The following is a 20,452-nucleotide window of genomic DNA, read 5'->3' on the forward strand; positions in this document are numbered from 1 at the left end:
TCTTGCTTGGTTTTAGGGATTTTATTTTTGTACTAAAACAGTATACGCATTTTGATTCAAATAAGCAGATCCATTACGTTTGGCCATTAACCCTGAATACGATATTGATATGCCTTTCTTCGAAAATATACCAAATAAAATATCAAAACTATACGTAGTTCATACCGCAATGTTTAAAGCATGCTGATTATGGTTGAAACAATGTTTACCTCGTGTATTAAGAAAGATCCTTACACGTTTTATTTGTTAGATATTCCTGTCTAACGTTTGGCCCACCGTAGAACATAAGGGCAACTATATTTCAAATTTGCTAATTCTGTTTTGGTATTATGAAAAAAGCCGATGTATTCCCTTACATCATAAATATTATCACAAGAATTTTCATATAACATTAGTGTTAGGGATAATGAGATCATTGATAAGAGTTATAAAGAAAGCAATTTGCGAATTCGTTTGGGCAAGAAGTATAAAAAAGTAACCAAAAATTACAAAGACAATTTTTGTTTTATTTCATAAGGAAAACTTGTTTTAAACAAGATCATATCTTTTTGTAACTCCGCAACATGAGGTAATACCTAAATGTAATATCTATTACGGTACATAAAATACGTTCAATATCCTCATAACTTTTATTGAAAATGTCATTATTATTGCAGAATTATTTTAATGTGTATTGATTAAATACGTTACGACGCACTCGCTTTGTTTGTTATTCTGCTGTCGACAAAGGAAAAATGGATATAACTTTGTATGAATAAAGATTCAAACAAGATAAAAACCTCCCAGAAAATAAAATCTGATTCATATATTTTATTGTTATGGAGGCAAAGTACTTTATAACATTTTCTTTATTCAAAAGATGCCACTACCAGTACTCGTAATGAAATAAATTACAAACGTCGTTTTGTATCTCTTGATATTCATTTCAACGGCAAACCGTTGGTGAATAGTTTGATACTCAAGACCTCAATATTTTTATATACAAAATAAAAACATTTTTAAAATGTCTTAATTACTTATTCAGCAAGAATGTCTTTAAGAAAACACATTTATCGTAAGAGTCAACATACGCTTTATGCACATGTTATACCAGTGGCATATTTCATATCATTTATGATAATATATACCAATAAGAAACAACGTCTGAATATATAACTTGATGATCGTTTGCCAATGAACAGTACCACTATTTTACATTACATTTCAGAACTCCTAACCCTCCGTAATGGTCTTTCACCATTTATGTCATTAGGTTTCAAAAGGTTATTGTTAGTAATTCCGCCATCAGTTGCAGGCTGAGAACCAAGTCCAACTTTGCGTGCCTTAGATGATAATATTACACTATACTCAGTTTGAGCATACACATTTTTTGTCTTGCCACGGAAGAGGCCTTTAAATGTCTTCCTGAATGTACTACCGAAAAGGTAGTAAATGACAAAGTTTACCGAAAGAGATAGATAATATATCAGTTGTGAAATACACTGAATTATTAAATCAAGCGGTGTGGATATATCTAACTGGTCCTTAATGAATGATATTATGAGGAGTCGCAATCTCACAACGTGTAAAGGCAGGTTCAGGGCAATAAATATTAGCGTGACGGCGAGGAGCATTGTTGTTACTTTTGTCGTCAGATTGCTGATTCTTTGTGATGAAGATGAACTTAGCCGGCGCCGTCGTTTACAAGATGAGAGAGAAGACATTGCTATCCGATACATAAGAAATACCATAATCGCTGTTGGAGCAACAAGTGTAAGCACACTATCCACGTAAACCATGATTTTAAGAAAGTTGTGATGTTTCTCGTTTGGAATACATTCTTCGGTCATCGTCCACAGTGGAAAGTTATAGCAACATAACACACATATCAGTAAAATTATCACAGCATATTTGGCTTTCGTTGTCTGACATAAACTACTAACCATAAATGGTTTACATATCCTGATATAATTTTCTGTCGTCACAAATACAACAAGCCAAACTGAAAGACATCCGAAAACATATGTCAAGAAAACTATGATCTGACATATTCCAGCTATTCTGCTGAGTCGTAAGTCAAACACGGAAGAAGTCCACATTATCATTAGAGTGATTAGAAATCCATTATCGCTGAGACTTCGGGCCGCTAGAAATAAACTGCACGATTTTTGTCTTAAGAACTTTTGGATAAATACAATAAATGACATAGTATTTCCTAACAAACCAAGCGTACATATTATTGGTACGGCATATCTTTCAACAAGAGCGATGTCATTCCCCGCTTCTTTCAGATTGTTGTTGATAGTGGAATTGTAAGCATTCAATGCAGAATTGTTGTCCATGTCTCCACTTAGAGAAACATTGCGCGCCATCTATGCTCCTTGAAAACCATTAACTGAAACAACAAACAAAAAAAACACATTTAGTTTGTGTTCGTACAAAACAAGATAAATTTCGAAGGCGCGAGCGGACTCTAATGTGTTGTTGAAAAATAAATTAGTTACATGAAATAATATGTCCAAATTTTTCTGATACATAAGTAGGGTTTCTTGTTTACGTAAGGTAGTGTATGCATTGACCAAAATAACGATTTTTTTGCGCAATATCAATATCCAGGGAATTTGCCTACTATTACAGTAAAGACATATTTTATTACAAGTCAGTGTTATGTTCGCTGAATTTGCTATTCCTTGGAAAAACCTACATGATAAAAGTGCTTGTGATGCTAATTCAATAACTGCTGTTACGAATTTTCTCTTGTCATTTGGATTTATTCGATTCTTATTTTGCAGTCATTGATTTACCTCTCATGAACAGACTTAATCAAACCGAGTCTGCTGTTACTTAGATTAGTTGCTTACTATACTTCCGATTGTAAATTGTATTTTACAGTGACAGATTTTGCATGTTTTGAGACATTTTGACATTTTAATGAAAATTCATTTTAAAAACGATTCATTATAGACTAGAATATGTTTTCTGTAGCTCACTGTATGTCCACATTTTTATCTTGTAAGTTATAGAGCTAAGTCTTATTTTCACTTATTTTCATAAACTATTTATCAGCGCTCTCCATGCGAAGAATGGTGCTCTCTTCCAAAAGAAATAAGGGCAGGACTGTGTAAGCGCAAAACTCTCTGCCCATAGAATTATCATGATAAGCAGAACAAAAAGAGACTGCAGAAAGCTAATTTTAGAATGATATACAATTTGAAAGAAAGTAATGTACATAATCCGTTTTCTGTAATTATTTTTAAGTAATCAAGTAAGTAAGTAAGTAAAATAACGTGGCATGTGCATAAACATTACAATACATGTAGACATCTACCAAAAAATGTACAGCACCCGGACCAATGGGCCTATCATATAATTATCTTACAGTATATTACCTATTAAATTCTACATTTCTTCACGGGTTAAATAACACCAGCCTTACGCAATGGATTTAATTTTGACTGAATAACAAAACACATAAACTCATTTACACTGGTTTTGAACATTTTTGGCCGATAAACATTTCCATTACATGTACTTCAATATATCCATGTCAGTCATTGAGCAGTTCAAATCTTGAAATTCAACTTTCATCCTTACTCCTTATTGTAATCCGTTTCCTTTCAAGAAATACTGATTTATTTATCAATTGTTGTAGCGTTTAATCTAAGAAACATGATTTTAACAGTCAAGTAGAAATATACAATCACTTCAAAATATCCACACCAAGTCCACTGATAAAAGGATATACTTTCGCTTATGTACACGTTGCTACGTGTAGTACTGTATATATGTAACTTTTATCTCCAGGTTTTCTTTACTTCACATAATTAATGCAACATACATACTGTAAAAATATTTTTGATATTAATAATAACGAAAAATCAAGTGCGTCGGTTGGAGGTAAAGTATTGATGTTACACATGTTCGGAGCATTGATAAACCTGTCTCACATATACATGTTGTAATAGCATGGCGACGTCTGTGACAAAAACGTCAGGTGGTGCATTACCGAAAAGTTTTCAAAGATTAACAACTATTGTGGGTCGCATTGCTTTCAGCATCCATATGTAAGAAAACAATGTGTGCTCTAACATGTACCTCGAACGCGACCGAGTAAAAGAACATCAAGCCTGGTTTTGATAAAGACATGAGAGGTAATACAATTCGTAGCACCAGCCACGCCCCATGAACTATTTCAAGCGGGACTTGACTGAAACATAACCTTGAATTGATTCCGTAACACTATAGAACCTGAAATAATTATACTATATTTTTGTAAAGGGCACCACTATTTATTAAAAAAATTCTCAGGTGGGATAGTAATGGCTTCCAGTCAGGTAGACTATGAAATTATTTTGCGCCATGGTTTGGTAAAATGAATATTGATTTAATAAAAACATCCTAGTAGATATGAATACATGCCACATTTTTGCTTAATGAAATATGTTCTGAATTTATAAGACAATTGATTCTTCTTGAAATCTGATTTAAAGAGTAAGATTTTTCGTTTCTTGCATTTGCACAACGTTGCTGGCACGCCCCTATAGACAAAAACAATATTTTTTTCACAAATTTTACAGAACTTATATTTAATGACTACACAAAATCTCGAATAATAAATCAGGAAGCCTCAAAGAATGTTGGTATCGTACATATCTTATCCTGCCTCTACCACTTTATTCTCCTAAAATCGGGATGTCGTGTAAATCTTTCACTTATACATAACACTGCCTTAACACGGCTGGTGCTTGAGTACATGTACAGCACACATTGATTTAAGATGTGATGATCGTTCAAAAGATTATCAAGCTCGTCTGCAAAAAGATTATCCCCCCTTAGTAAAGCTTCTGGTGGATAAACCGTTCACTGATTTGCCGGATACACTTAATTTAATCATTTTGATAATATCTTTACCATTTAGAAAGGACAATTTACACTTTTAGTAACAACTTTACCAGGTGCAAGTCTTCGATCACACTCGCATTACATAGAATCATTTGTAAGGCAAACACTTGTTAAAAAGATGAGCAGTAATTGTCCTCTATTGGAAGAAATCAGAATACAAGTTATATTTCAAAATTCAGCCTGTTAGGGGGACATTTGCAATTTCGGTTTCAGCATAAGTGACTCTAATATATAACAGGATGGTTTGTTTGTGGGATAAGACATATGTATAATGCCGATAACTCCGCAAAGTGATACCTGTTGCGTTAGTTTATTTTCATTTAATCATTGAATTGACTGACAATTATATGTATTGTCTCATGGTAATAGCTGTAGACAATAACAGAAAAGTTGAGGTGAAGCTCACATTGTAATACAAGTAGATGTTAAATGATTTACATATAGATAAAACAGTTTCCCCTTTGTGACGACTGCTAGCAAGAAAACCTATACAGTTGAGAAGCTTTTTCTCTTTGTTTTTGAGATAAAGGAAACATCATATAGCAGTCTGATATTAAACCTAGGGTCATAAATTGAACAGTTATTAGAACACTAAATTAAAAGAAACCGCTTTAATACCTTTATTGCCATATTTGTAGTGTTCAAAGGCATAGGGATTATTAAAAAAATGAAACTGTAATTTTATGTGTAATCATGATTAAATAAGATTTGTTGATATGTGAAGTTTATGGATATCGTTGTGCAAACAACTACACAGTAGAGATAAAACCCAAATTAATTTACATTGTCTGCTCGAGAGTCTCAGGTAAGGTCATACACCACGTACACATGAACTCGAACGTGATACCGCTGGCCTATAAAATAGAAGATCGAAAACTTTAAACATATAATGTTGCTTGTGTTATTCTAGCATTACATTTCACACTCTTGTAGACTGTTCCTTTTATTACTTTTCAATGTTTATCCGAAACCGTTTTAGTCAGTGTGATGACTAAAGACCTTTGAGTGCTATGGGGGCCTTTCCGAAGTTTCTTTACTGTAAGTTCCAGTGAAAATGCATTATTTGACGCTCTGACATGTAATTGTCTGTTAGTATATATCATGACCACGTTTAGTATTCGATAAAAAGGTATATGTGTTAATGTCCCTTTGCCTTTATCATAAATAATTAAACATAATGTAAGAAAATATTCAGACGCCTTGGCTATAATATACACGAGGCTGTATTCTGACTATTATCACAACGTGAAAATTCAGAAACAGTATGTGTATATAAGTTAATGAACTAATACCAAATGTTAAATCAGAAGTGAAAGAGGTGGGTCCCGTAAAGTCCATACATTTTGACGGTATTCATATATTGTAGGAAAGCAAACGTATGTGTGGAACTTTTGTAAAAATATACTGTTTTTGTTTTTAAAATATGTTCATTATTTTCAAGAATGAAATTTAGCCTAGAGAACTCAACTTCACTGTGGAGTTATATATTCTGGCAGGTTGGTTTTCCAGGATTTAAATAACTTAAAAATGCAGCAAATGAGCGTCAAGTCGACATAAAAGTCAGGTAATGTAGACAATTTTACCGTTTTCATGCTCCCATGTATCTACAATACAGTTGTTTGATCACGCATTTAAATTGTAAATCGTATATCCTTGATATTTGTTGTAATGCTTTCAGGCTATCTTATATATGTTAGAGATAATAATCTACATGCAGATGTGCAGCACGTAAACATTTTAAATCTGCCTCAAGAGATATAATTTTATTTTCATTAAAGACTATTAAGTAATTACAAAATAATTACATCAGCTTGCTTTCGTAGTGTTCAGTGTGATAAAATGCTCAGAAATTCAATTTAAAGAATCAAGGCAAGAGCCAACAGGAGTGGTCACATTACCATGATTACAAAAATGCAGCATTAAGTCTTCAAATTATTGTAGCCGGTAACTAACTGAACCTCAGCCCCCAAAGCCCAACGGTTAAAGTACTACATTTTCCTCACACTGGGCATATTTATGGTCCACAAACAATTTTTCTACCTCAGGTGATAGACAATTTTATATTCGATATATATACCACGAAACTATGAGATAATGTAGCCAATTCTAATAGAAATGCAATAAGTGGATTACATCTAGATGGTCTGCGAAGATGTAACAAAAGCGGATAAGGAATAACTTGGTGCTATTTACTTTTAATAGAAATGTAGGGTTAACGATCGTTTTCGTGTAACAAGGTCCGCCTAACTCTGATGGATTGGATGGGATTGAACTTGTGCACCAACATAGCCCAATGGATTCTGCAGATGTTGTTGCATAGACAATAGAGGTTATTTGTTTGTTTCATTGTTTCACATTTTTACAGACACATGTTTTATCTATACATTTCCAATGCCTAAAGTAGCTGTGCAGATTTTGTATATGTTGCACGGTAATTCACAACTTTTGAAGCATTCCGTTACATCATGTGATGACTTCTTACTAATTTCATGTTAGATAAGTTTGACTCCTTTTTTGTAAAATCGGTGCACATAAATGCTATCTTTAGATGACATATTGCTATTACACAACGTACAAGTGACACCTTACGCTATTTTAGATGTAAACATCGTGATTTAAGAAATCGATACGCACATTGTTCAAAGTACAAATCATCTCTATTTATTTTGTAACTCAACATTTATTTTGCCTTGCATCCCGCTGTGTCTTGAACAAATTTTAATAAACACGAAAACGTCGATATTATCAACTCATATTTTGATTTACAAAACAAAAACCCCTGTTTATCAATTGTTCAACAGCTATAAAAGATATCATTTAAACTGACTGTCTACATTTGGAATCACTCATTAGACTGACAGAAAAACATTTATAAATAATTATTGCAATAATTCAATTTAGTTTGTTAATTTTCGCATTAAAAATTCATTTTAATAAAGCAATTGTTTTTTTCTTCGAAATATTCTTTGCGTACTGTCTTCAAAGATTATATGGCGGCGTGAAAACTTGCTGAAGCGTGATAATACAACCGAATCAAGAAAAAAAATCAAATGCAAGTTACAGAAGGTTGAAAAATGATATTTTCAAAGAAATAGCAGGTTGTATGACACCAAACCTTCGCCAAAACTGTTTAGCGGTCCATTTTTGTTTAGGAAGTGTCTAGGGGTACGGATCCGTACCTCTAGAATTTGATTCTAGTGGTACGGATCAGTACCTCTAGAATTTGATTCTAGTGGTACGGATCCGTACCTCTAGACAAGCCTATTAGGGGTTTTCTAGGGGTACGTACCTCCTTTTTCTAGAGATTTAGGTTTATTTACATCTAAAATTTTTTTGAAAATGAAATAACAAATAAGACTTAACCAGTGTTCACTTTAAACATGGATCTAAATGGTTTACAGATACCAGCGTTCACCCGATTGTTTACCGTTTCTTTCAAAACCTAAAATAACCGAGGAACTCCAAATGAATACACTGTTCCGTGCCAGTTAGTTTATTGTAAAATAATATGTTGATAACAAATTAATGAGTGAATCTTACTCTTGAAATTGAATGAATTATAATTGAAATTCAGCAGAAAAAATACACATAATAATATTCACCTATTTATTTTGTTATTTAACAAGATATAATGATAATAGGCACGGGCCTGATTGTTTGATAGTCAGTTAACCGATCGAGATAAGTAAAAGAAACTGTTTGTGAAAACGTCCCTTGTATCTCGTAACGGCTACCAAATGTATGGAAAAACATATATACCCTAAGGGTTAATTATCACCCTAAAAATAGTTCGTTTTTTCACAACATAATTTAACATTATTTTGTTTAATCTTTAATCTTTTTTCTGCAAATTCGAATCCTCGTGATTTATTTGGTGTTCCTCGGTTATTTACGCTTCGAAAGAAAATGTAACCAATCGGGTGAACGTTGGCATCTGTAAACCATTTAGATCCAAGTTTAAGGTGAATACTGAGGAAGTCTTATTTGTTATTTCATTTTCAACAAAATTTGAAATGTAAATAACCCTTAATCTCTAGAAAAACGGAGGTCCGTACCCCTAGAAAACCCCTAACAGGCTTGTCTAGAGGTATGGATCCGTACCTCTAGAATCAGACTCTAGAGGTATGGATCCGTACCCCTAGACACTTCCTTTTGTTTACGTGTGACACACGGCTGCCGCTCATTACTTTCACATCGTTTGTCCAATGCAGGCTCATTTTTAAGGATGCGTTTTTTTTCTTCGTTTCGTGCTTAGTCAGAAACGACAAGTTTTAACTTTTTCAACTGATGATGATAAGGTATACAACAGTTTATATTATTAAAATAACTTGTTCTTAATTACGGGTTACTTTTTAGATTATGAACATGTATATAAGTACACTGTTCAAACTTTTTTTTTTATTCAACATTTAAGTTTTAATGAATAAGAGTAATAAATACGATTTAAGCATTTATAAAAATGACAAATTTGTTTCCAATGCAAGACTTCTAAAACTAATAATGGCAGATTTACAGAGTCTTTAACTCATGTATTTATATTTATTTGAACGCGAATTCCCCATTTTAACTTACCAACTGTATGGAAAATATTTTATTACTCTTTACTTCTGAACAACATAAATATTCATAAAAAACGTTTCTGTGAAAAGAAATTAAAATTTTCCCTATGAATTCAAAAGTATTTGATAAATAAGTAATTTAATAGTAATGTAGATGACGCCATAAACACTAAAACTGCTGTCTCCATGGTTAGCCATTTTCTTACATTTCAAAATTCTAGATCAGTTTCCGACAGTGGTCCGATTTTAAAAAGTTCCTTCAGTGTAAAGCAGTTACACGACGGCTTCCATATAAAATAACATGGTTAGGCATCCCTTCTCGATTAACTTCAAAAACGAAGATAGCCAAATCAGACGCAATATGTTTATTTTACAACATGTGATATACTATTTTCTTAACCTTTTAATTCCGTCAGTATTAATGTCTTTTTAATAATTATGCGTTTTTGTTTAAAAACCTTTCACGCCTGAAGCATAGTGTAACAAACTATATTACAGTAAATTTCATTCAGCATGTTTATTTATTTATTTTATTTTATTTATTATAGTCTCTTCACTGTACAGTACATCAATATACAACATAGGTTAAAGAAACAATAATACAATGTACAATGTCATTCATATATGAATTATAAGAGACTGAGATAAAATTGATTTCTACTACAAAAAGCCAGACAAAAGTTTTTAAAAACATATTCATATTTACTTTTACTAGTATTACCACTAATTAAAATTCTATATTAACTATCTAAAATCTAAGAATTAGACATCTACTAAGACAGTGCATGTTATACACTTTACTTTGCGAGAAAGAACGTGTACACTTTAATCATTAAAGAAGTAGTAGTTTTTAAATGCAAATGTTTTTGGCTTCTCTTCTATACTTGGATGATACAAAATAGAAAAAAATATGAATTCTCAAATATATTACAAATCTGAAAAAAGTAAGTTGTAATCTAAAAACCACTTACTTAATTTTTGAATATTATTTCTAATATTGTCTTCTATATATCCGTTTCAGTGATGCTATAATACCTCCAGAAAAGTGTATACAGAAAGTCAATACTAACAGCAAGCACTCGCAATGCCCGAACTATTGAACAACGTTTCATTAAGCAGTGTTTCCTGCATAGCCTACTCGTCTATCGATATTTCAATTTTTAATGTAGGAAAAACATGAAAGTATTTTCATTAAACAAATATAGACCTTTTTACTCCGTACTAATTCCTTAGCAACGGGAAACAATTTTCGCGCATGGGCAATCTACGTAGGGCAAAAAGACATGACTGCACAATATAAATTACGTTAGAGTTATACTTTATTTCAATATATTCGATCAATAATGAGTTTATTTTATAGTAAATATCCACTTAAAGACAAAGGAAAATCTATGTAGCTCTTTTCAAAGTCACAGCTGATATAGTTTAACTAACGCGCATTATCTAGCTTTGATGATTTTGGATTAATAAACATTTTTTCAGCAAGGTTGTTCTCGACAAATTCAGAGTAAGAAAAATGAAAAGAAGATATTTTCCATGATTTAATAAAGTTTTTTTTTCTACTTCCTCACATGATCTGACATAACTTACAACCTGTCGCAATTAGCTTACATGATTCTTAAAATATAATTTAATGTCGCAGTTGAAAAAAACAAAGTTCAGCCTTTGATTTTTTATCCAATCATACTGATCAATTAATTCCGAATTCAAAGAAAAAAAATAAAAAGAATAAATAAAAATCATAAATATAATAATAATCATTTTAAAACTGTTAGTTTTTATTTCTGTTGATTCTTCGAATTTGAAAGTTTTTATATGACACTATGGAATTGGTTTGGACGCGGTCAGATTAAATAGAGATGATGCGTGTAGCGGGGAGGGGTGTTCTACATTTACATTCTTTATTTGTTCTATTTTTTTTTTTTTTTTTGCGGAATTTCAAGTTTATCATAATTATTACATTGAATTAAGAATAATGGCTTCTGCTCACGATACATTTTCGATATGAAAATGATCTAGCATGTAAACATAAGAAATAGAATAATTAAGAGATTTATATTAGGTGTTTTCCTTCAGTGTGTAGTTATAGTCCAGGATTTGATTAATATCTTACGAATTTAGATTTTTGTAACTACACTTTTATAGTTTTAAATGAAAATGTCCATTAAAGTTCCAAAATATATTCTTATAGAACTTAAAATACTAGGTACCTCGTTAAATGTTTATTTTTGATTCACAAAACGGCTCCGCCACGTGATAAATTAATCCGAGTGCGTTCTTACATTATGGCATTGATTACCGAATGCATTAAAGTACATCAAATCAAAGCCATCTTATATGCTTCAGTAAATTTTATGATCCGCTCTAATTAGGGGACATCCCTGAAAGGATCTTTATTACCATGCTGTCCTTTGTTTTATCATGTCATTTGCATAATAGTTACGTAACGATTTCCGGTAGATCACTTAAAACAGCAACCTCAGTGACATGGAGCCGCGACCCCCAAGTATGTAGATATCAATCAGGTCGGAGAAAAATATATATTCAACATCGATTCGTAATTAAATGATGATTTTGTGTAGGTTTTCTTATCGTTGAGAGTTTTTTTTTGCCACACGTAAAGAGCGCATGCGCGATATATTCAAAACATCTGTGGAATTTGCATAGTTACCGTAGCTTGGGTAAAAAGGTCTATTGATTGTTTTCAAATCAAGTACTTTCAAAATTTATATTTGTGCTTTTATATACCTATTTAAAATATCTACCTAACTAGTAATGTCTAAGGAACTGTACTTCATTAATTGTAAAATTAACATAAAATCTAGTACATGTATATCATAGCTTACGATAGGGCCGATTTGAAATGTCTTATTTCTAATCACGTTTGAATTGAACATCAATTATAAGCAATTCAAGACTATCAAACAACCTTTCAATTAAAACTAATTTAAATGCGTAGGGATACAAGTGTCTGCTATATATCTTTTTTTTTGTCAATCTGAAAGTGTACGACGGATAATATGAGACGTATTGTCTCTCAGCAAATCTTCACATAATATTCTGGCAACAAGTGGATTCAACTGAAATTGCGGACATAAAACAAAACAATGCAGCAAATACCAGTCTACCTGAGAGGTGTCTTGTATATTATATTTTCGACGTTCTTTAAATTATTACACAACAAAATAAAGAAAACGTGGGAATCCACAGGTTGCCCAACACGACATAAATGAAAATTTTGCTGGCTCGGTTTGGTTGAGCCTGTTCATGGACGGTAGTGGAAATGCGTGCTACCATCCACGCCCTCTAGCAGAACTCAACATTAACACATGTTATAAGTAGTATAATTTAGAGACATACGCAGATGAATTCATGCAGCGGTGCACATGGAACCTTCAATGATGCACTAAGTGCAATTCCATGAAAAGCAGTGTATGGTCCCCCGATAAAAAATGGCCTTGCCCTAAACGAGAAAACAATGGACAGAACTAAACAAACTGGGATTCAGAGTGGGGATCTTGCATATCTCAGAAACTGCCAAAAGACAAAATTAAAACCAGGCACCATATCCAAAAGGTGATTAAACAATACACAAAGCTTTTAAAGCGGGAGTATCAGAACCACCCAAGCCGAAATGTTCAAGCTGAAATATTAAACAGTACAATAACACAACATAAATGTCGTGCTGAATAATCTGAAGAGATCGAAATGTAACAGCTCTGACTGAATGTGTAACAGAGGCTTTAAAATTTCTTATGACTGGGAACTGTCGATACAAATGCATTTCATGTTTTCTTCAAGGGCTTATGAGATGCTCAAAATTTATATTTGTGCTTTTTTATATACCTTATGTATGACCGAATTACACAAAGATTGCGAATTTCAGTCAATTTCTCACATTGCACTACATAAAGTTGCCGGCTTTTGACAGCAAAAGTCTACGTTATTTTTAACAGCCCTGGTAGAATGGTCATTGCAGCAAAAATGGAAAAAAAAAGAAAAAAAAACATGCTGATAAATCAATTGAGAAAATAAGTCATCCATATAAACCTTAAATGAACCTACACGCGGTGTATAAATTTCTTGTTAAATCCTATTATCTATAAAGTTTGTCCCTAGTTGAAAATAGTGCTTTCAGCAGTATATCGTTATGCATAAAAACAAAGAAAAATATCAAACAGGGAATGCCACGCACCAAAAGCGCAGCCTCCTCAAAACGAACCCCCTAGCACGCAAACGCGTGTACCACACAAACACACACACAGACATACTCAAAGCTTACACATCAGGACAAAACGAACAACACACACACACACACTCAAAGCCAACACATAAGGACAAGACGAATAATAAGCATACACACACGCGCGCACACACAAGGACAAAACGAACAAACAAAGGAACACAGTGGGGCACCGCCTTGGAACGGTCAGTGGCAAAAACACCACTGGGGAGCACTTATTTAACAGCTGTTTTATCTGTTTTAATATATCATTTACAGCCTAACTGAATTGCAAATTGAACCTTTGCATTGAAGCTTGTAACATCGTTAGTTCAATTAGCTATTGTTCGTCGTCATTTGTTCGGTATGTCGGACACATGATTTATTTCGGAATAAATGACATGAAGTGTATCAAACGTACAGAACAACTTAATAAAGAAGCTGTCAACTATAATATTGAGAACTAAGAACGAAGAAAGCTATCAATAAGTTATGAAACAACTATTTTGATAAAATTTGATGTTAGTCGTTTCATTAGAAATTACAATCTAGAGATTTTTTACCACAATGTTTAAAACAGCCAGTCTTTTGATCGGGCTAACAAAGCGTTCAACACAGTTTTTATCTCACATTATATAATCAGATCAATCATAGACTATTGCTGTTCTATAATCAGATCAATCATAGACTATTGCTGTTCTCACAAACATTCAGGAAATGCATTCAGCTAACTGAACACACTCAAAAATTTCCTGATGGAATACTGATTCTATTTAAGGATTGATTTGAAGGATTAAAGTTAAGTTATCAACTTTGCTGTGTAACTTTGCTGTATTGAAGATTAATTGCTTAAACACTACAAAAACACTTACATTTAGTAAAATAATACAAGAGGTCACATATTAGTGTTTAAAAAACCTCGAGATACTAAACCTGTATGAATTAATTTTTAACAACATATACTTTTGACTGTTACTGTTTAAAGCGTTACTTAAGACATCTTAGATAGTTCCGAAAGACGCACAATGTTTGAAATAGACTATCGGAAGCGGAGCATAGTAATACATCATGAAAAAGCTATAAGCGCAGTACACACTCCAGCATGTGATTTCACAAATAACAAGAAACTGACATGAAAATTAGAAGGCTAATACATATAGATTATACAAATATTTTCTGATTTCATACATTATAAATATTATTACACCCATGACACTCTATTTAAAATACAAAAATATACTTGAAAAATATCAGTCAACAGATCAAATGTATATAGGAAAGGTAGACATATTACCCAGATATGAAAAGATATATGCATTTAACAGCATTAAAATAAATTACGCATATATTTACAGATATGAATTACTTTAGATTTAAAACTCGAGATATTATTTTATTTCACACGCAGCTTACAGGCACGTGTCCAGGTGGGGGGCCAGGGGGCCCGGGCCCCCCCCCCCCCAGCTGGCTGCCTAGTTACGATTTTTATTACTATGGGCCCCTCAATTAACAAATTTATACACCAGCGCAACTGGCTTGATTTGACAGCAATACACAGGCTAAAGAGTCATAAAACCGTGTCCGGTAGTGGAAATTAGCCCCAGGCATGTCACAGGTAAAAGTTTATCTGTGCATGCTTCATTGATCGCTTGATCGGTACTTGATTGGGTAGTGGAGAAACTATTATGTTTTTTTACTCTTTGGAATTGTTATAAAATGATCAGAACATTGTTGGTTTTGTTAAGTAAATCTTAAAATGAATCTGAAAATTGAAACATTATGATGGTTGTATTTTGTTTCTACATTAAGGCACATTCCCCAAATTTATTAAATTGATCTTTTTATTTTACAACAATTATGAATTTGAAACTACTGTATCAATTTTACTCTTTTGGGTCCAATAACCTTACTTAAAAACTCTCATAGTTTTAAAAGTAGTTTCTCAGTAAATCTCACAAAACGCATCTAAAACTCGTTACTTATGAGGGGTTTTATACATAAAAATATCACTTAATATGTGCTGTGATGTTATAGTTTGTACAGTCAAAGAAGTATAAAATACACGTCTATTTATTTTTATAGATCTTTGGTACAGTTAAGAGTTCATTGTCATTTGAAATCTACGATGTAAATAGTAATTGTCATAATATTTCGTTTGTTTTGTTGGAAATCTAAAAACATTTGGCCATTTTGCAAATAGGATACCCTTAATAAATAGACTAGTCACTAGACTGATAATTATGACATTTCTATGATTTTTTTTCTTTTTTATGTTCATAGAGACAAAAGCCAGTCTATTCTAGAGATTTTCTAAGAGGACTGATGTTAAAATTGTAATATTGGACATAGTATATAGACTGGCTCAGTTCACTACATGAAATCATAAAAATGGGGAAAAAATATCATAGTCTAGGAGCTAGTCTTCTTAATAATCCTCTTAAAACTTCAACATTTTTTTCAACTGGGTATCATACAGAAAGTAAGTCCATACACTGTGACTGTACAATCATACATACACTGAAAAAGGCTCAATGAAATGATTAAAAAGTAGACTTTTCCTTAAATATATGATACATTCATGCATCCTTAAAGGTGTTTCAGGTAGCAGGAAAATGCATCTATTCATGTGCCATATTAAAAAAATTTCGCAATCGTGAGGGGATAACCCTCCCGAACCCACCCCAGGTTGGGCCCCCCAGCAAAAAAAATCCTGCACACGGGCCTGGCTTAAGTAAACGATTTTTCAGTCTTAGCATTTAGGGTAAATACACGTAACTAAGCATAATAATTGTAATTTATAAGATTCCAGAATTAATTATCATTACACTGCAGCTGGGAGTGTTACTTTCATTGATATCTACAAGCAACCAACGTGTAGGAAAAAACCGCATCGTATTATGTTTACTTATTGAAGTTCATCAAAGTCAAATGTGCCAATATCTAATCTAAAAGTAATGCATTAGACGATGTTGAATTTAATGCAGTTGCAACTTGAAGGACGCATTACAGACTCTGTTGAAACAGTCATTTTAGAACTGTTTAGGACTACAGGTACAGACATATAAAGCATTTGAGTTATCTAGCAATTAATTACAAGTTCTTTAAATGGCTTGCACAACCATTTAAATAAATTGTAATACAAAACTAGTTTCCAAAACGACTGCATTTCCACATATTTTTCCGCCATACTTATCTTCATTATATGTCAGTCAATAAACTGTTTGTTTTATATCAGCCAAAACAAATGAATTGAGGTTAAATATTTCAACGTGAAATCATGCTAGTTGCTTACGTACAAAATGAAAACAAGACACAAACGTGATATTACACATGTTTAAAATGTTCAGACAAATTAAGTCTTTAAATGATCAGTAGCAAATTGCCGTAAGCAAATAAAACACGGCATTGAGGTCACTTGACATGGCATGGCAAAAAATGTTACATGGCTCGAAGCAGGTATATCACTTAAAAAAAAGTTTGCCTGTGTGTACTACAAGTTTATTACAATAAAAACTGAAAAATGAAGGTGTATTTTACCAAATATCTGTACGCGAATCGACTTATTAGCGAATACTAATACTTTCATTTAACACGAACATGAATGGCTAATGAAATTACCAGATTTATTTAAACACAAGTAAGTTGTAAGCATATACACACTAAACAGCTTTAATCTATGATAACATCAATGCTGAACAAGAATCAAAAGAAAAGTTTGGTTCAGTACAAGTTCCTACAATTGCGCTATATCGCATGCGCAACCAGTCAAATAAAGCGATATTATTTAATGACTGCAGTCTGATTTCCAAAACGACTGTTTTTCCATATTTTTCTACCCCATGATAGCAGAAAATATTTTCAGTCAAACAGAATATTGACAAATCAACTAAAATATAAGACTCACATATGTGGTGGCGGTTTATGATATCCTTTTCAGGACTGATTTGATATTATATCGACTTAATGATGAAAATGCTTACAAATGCAAAGCATGTCATACATATTATTTTTATTTAACAAAACATGGCATTAAATCTAAAGAAATATGCTCTACAGACCAAAAATAAAATAAAAGATAGTTAATCTGGCATTATGGCAGTAGCATTTTTCTACCCCATTTCCCTTCTTGGCTCCTCTGATCAAATATTTTTTAAAGGGCAAAAAACAGATGTGGAACAACAGTACTTGAGACTATGTCACACATAACACATGTTATATTTTTAAGCATATATGCAAATCGGCAAAAGACCTAGGATATTTGCCCAAGATGAATGCTGATGCTGTTTTTGAGTAAAAAATGAAATATATGACACAGTAGATAATTTGATATAATTTAAATGTAAGAATGTGCAAAACATTTTGAGAGGTTCTGTTTCACCCTCACACACCTTAGCACTGGCTTATGTTTATTCTATTATAGCAAAATTAATGCATTCCATGATTTCAAGTGACCAGAAAATATAACAATACTGAGTCCAGATACTTGGAGACTTTTTAAAAACAAGAGGGCCATGATGGCCCTATATCGCTCACCTGAGTAGAGTTGCTTGCTTGAAAAATTTCTTAGCTTAAGCTTTAAAAACAAAAACAATTAGGAGAGTGGGTCAAGGTAAAGATTATACAAGATTACTTTTGAAATTTGTAAAAAAAATTATTACAGGTGGTCCAAATCTTTTTGCTGTAGAATACGAAAGTAGGTCAGTAGGTCTCATTGATGGTCACTGAAAGTCAGTTTAAAGATCGGCATGTAAAACTGTACATGTCATCCAATTTTCAATGTAGTATCTTAAAACACAAGAAAGTAGGTCGGTAGGTCACAATGATGGTCGCTGAAAGTAAGTTTTAAGATTGGTGTACAAAACTGTACATGTCATCCAAATTTCAAGGTTGTATCTTAAACAACAAGAAAGTAGGTTAGTAGGTCACATTCATGGTCACTGAAAGTCAGTTGTAAGATCGGTGTGCAAAACTGAACATGTAATCCAAATTCAAGGCTGTATCTTAAAAAAAAAGTAGGTCAGTAGGTCACATTCATGGTCACTGAAAGTCGGTTTTAAGATCGGCATGCAAAACTGTACTGGCCATCCAAATTTCAAAGCTGTATCTTAAAAAACAAGAAAGTAGGGCCAAAAATAGCATATTTTGGCCCTTTCAGGGACTATAACTCTAGAACTGGATCTGGCAAGTTTTCGAAAGGAACCGAGATATTATGCCAATACAAGTTGTGTGCAAGTTTGATAAAAGTGCAAAATATGGTCTCTATTGTGTTCAGAAGCCAAAAAGAGAAAAATTTGTCCCTTAAAGGGGCCGTAACTGTGGAACCCATGATGGGATCTGGCCAGTTTTCGAAAGAAACCGATATTGTATGCCAATACCAGTTGTTTGCAAGTTTTATTATGTTTGATTGCAGAATGTGGTCTTTATCATGTTCACAAGCCAAAAATAGCGAATTCTTGCCCTTTAAGGGGCACTACTCTAGAACCCATGATGGGATCTGGCCAGTTTTTGAAAGGAACCGAGATATTATACCAATACAAGTTGTGTGCAAGTTTGATTAAAATTGATTGCAAAATGTGGTCATTATCTTGTTCACAAGAAATTGTGGACGGACGACGGACGGACGATCACAAAAGCTCACACTGTCACTACGTGACAGGTAAGCTAACAACATAGTACCTTGCCTTGTTTTGTTTGTTCGCAGGTCAGGCACTAATAAAATAAAATAAAAGATCCCTTAGAAGCATAGAACGCAGCCAAGCAAAATAATAGAAGACTCGATTTGATTGAAACTGATCATGAGAGGTAAAACGGTGTGCACCCACACCCTCCTTCACACCTAACACTGGCTTAAGCGTTAATATATATAGTAAAAATAAATGTTCATGATCATAAAAGACCAGAAAATATAACAACAATTAAAACAAATAATAATGTACATACTAATAATGGAAACGTGAAGTAAATGTCACCGCAGTTCAAGGTATTCTGTCTTCTGTATTGAAATGATAAACCACGTAGTTCACAATTTGTTTACACACCGAGTTGCTCTTATTATAATTCATTCCCACTTGTATGTATGTGGGTTCATTATATAATTTATACAGTCAGCAGTCATATGAGAATGCTTTGAATATTTATGAGTATCAATTAAAAAAATGATAAAACGTTGAAATGACTCTGCATTAGATATTATGTTTTAGCGTTCATTTTCAGATAGAGGTGTCACTAGTTTAACTACATTAAACAGGTGTTCTGCTTGAAGAAAGACACAAGTCTAAACTCATTCGGATTTGTAATGATAAGCTGAGACCAAATCAAACCAGTTGAGATCCATGAAACAAGTTTATATTTGCTACATACATAGGGATAAAACGAATGTACCTGCTATATATCTATGAATCAAACGAGTACATACTTGCTACATATCCAGGAATCACACGAATTTATACGTGCCGTATAGCCAAAAATTAAACAAGTTTACACTAACTACAGATCAAAAATCAAAACACAGTTATCACTTAGACAACGCTGAAGGTGTTGTTCAACTTTAAATAAAAACTTTTACATCTTTATGACGAGGATACCCATATACTGAAGTGAATAATCATTAGACAAGTTCAACTTATAGGCACAGTGTTAGAGGTCAAAAACTTACACCAAATCATTTATCTGTCTGTCTGCATAACAACATTTTCATTACTACATACAGAGATAGTACCTTTTTTTTCAAATCATAGGTATGCAGTTAAAAAGTTTTGAAATGAAAGCAAATGTCCATATACTACCAGAA

General features: G+C 32.8%; 1 protein-coding gene across 2 annotated transcripts; it reads right to left on the reverse strand.

Annotated features, from left to right (window-relative positions):
• Window positions 1-498: 498 nt before the first annotated feature.
• Window positions 499-19,720, reverse strand: LOC123555298 (FMRFamide peptide receptor frpr-18-like). Of its 2 annotated transcripts, none has more exons than XM_045345955.2 (2): window positions 19,603-19,720; window positions 499-2,374 (listed from the first exon to the last, which is right to left on the reverse strand). In XM_045345955.2, exon 2 carries the CDS (start codon window positions 2,349-2,351, stop codon window positions 1,197-1,199), a length of 1,155 nt encoding a protein of 384 aa, XP_045201890.1. In that variant the 5' UTR covers window positions 2,352-2,374; window positions 19,603-19,720; the 3' UTR covers window positions 499-1,196. The 2 variants fall into 2 exon arrangements, with proteins under 2 accessions (XP_045201890.1, XP_045201888.1); XM_045345953.2 differs by lacking the exon at window positions 19,603-19,720 and adding an exon at window positions 10,412-10,566.
• Between the last annotated feature and the right edge of the window lie 732 nt (window positions 19,721-20,452).

The sequence above is a fragment of the Mercenaria mercenaria genome, chromosome 7 (assembly GCF_021730395.1).
Source record: "Mercenaria mercenaria strain notata chromosome 7, MADL_Memer_1, whole genome shotgun sequence".
Classification (NCBI taxonomy): Eukaryota; Metazoa; Mollusca; class Bivalvia; order Venerida; family Veneridae; genus Mercenaria; species Mercenaria mercenaria.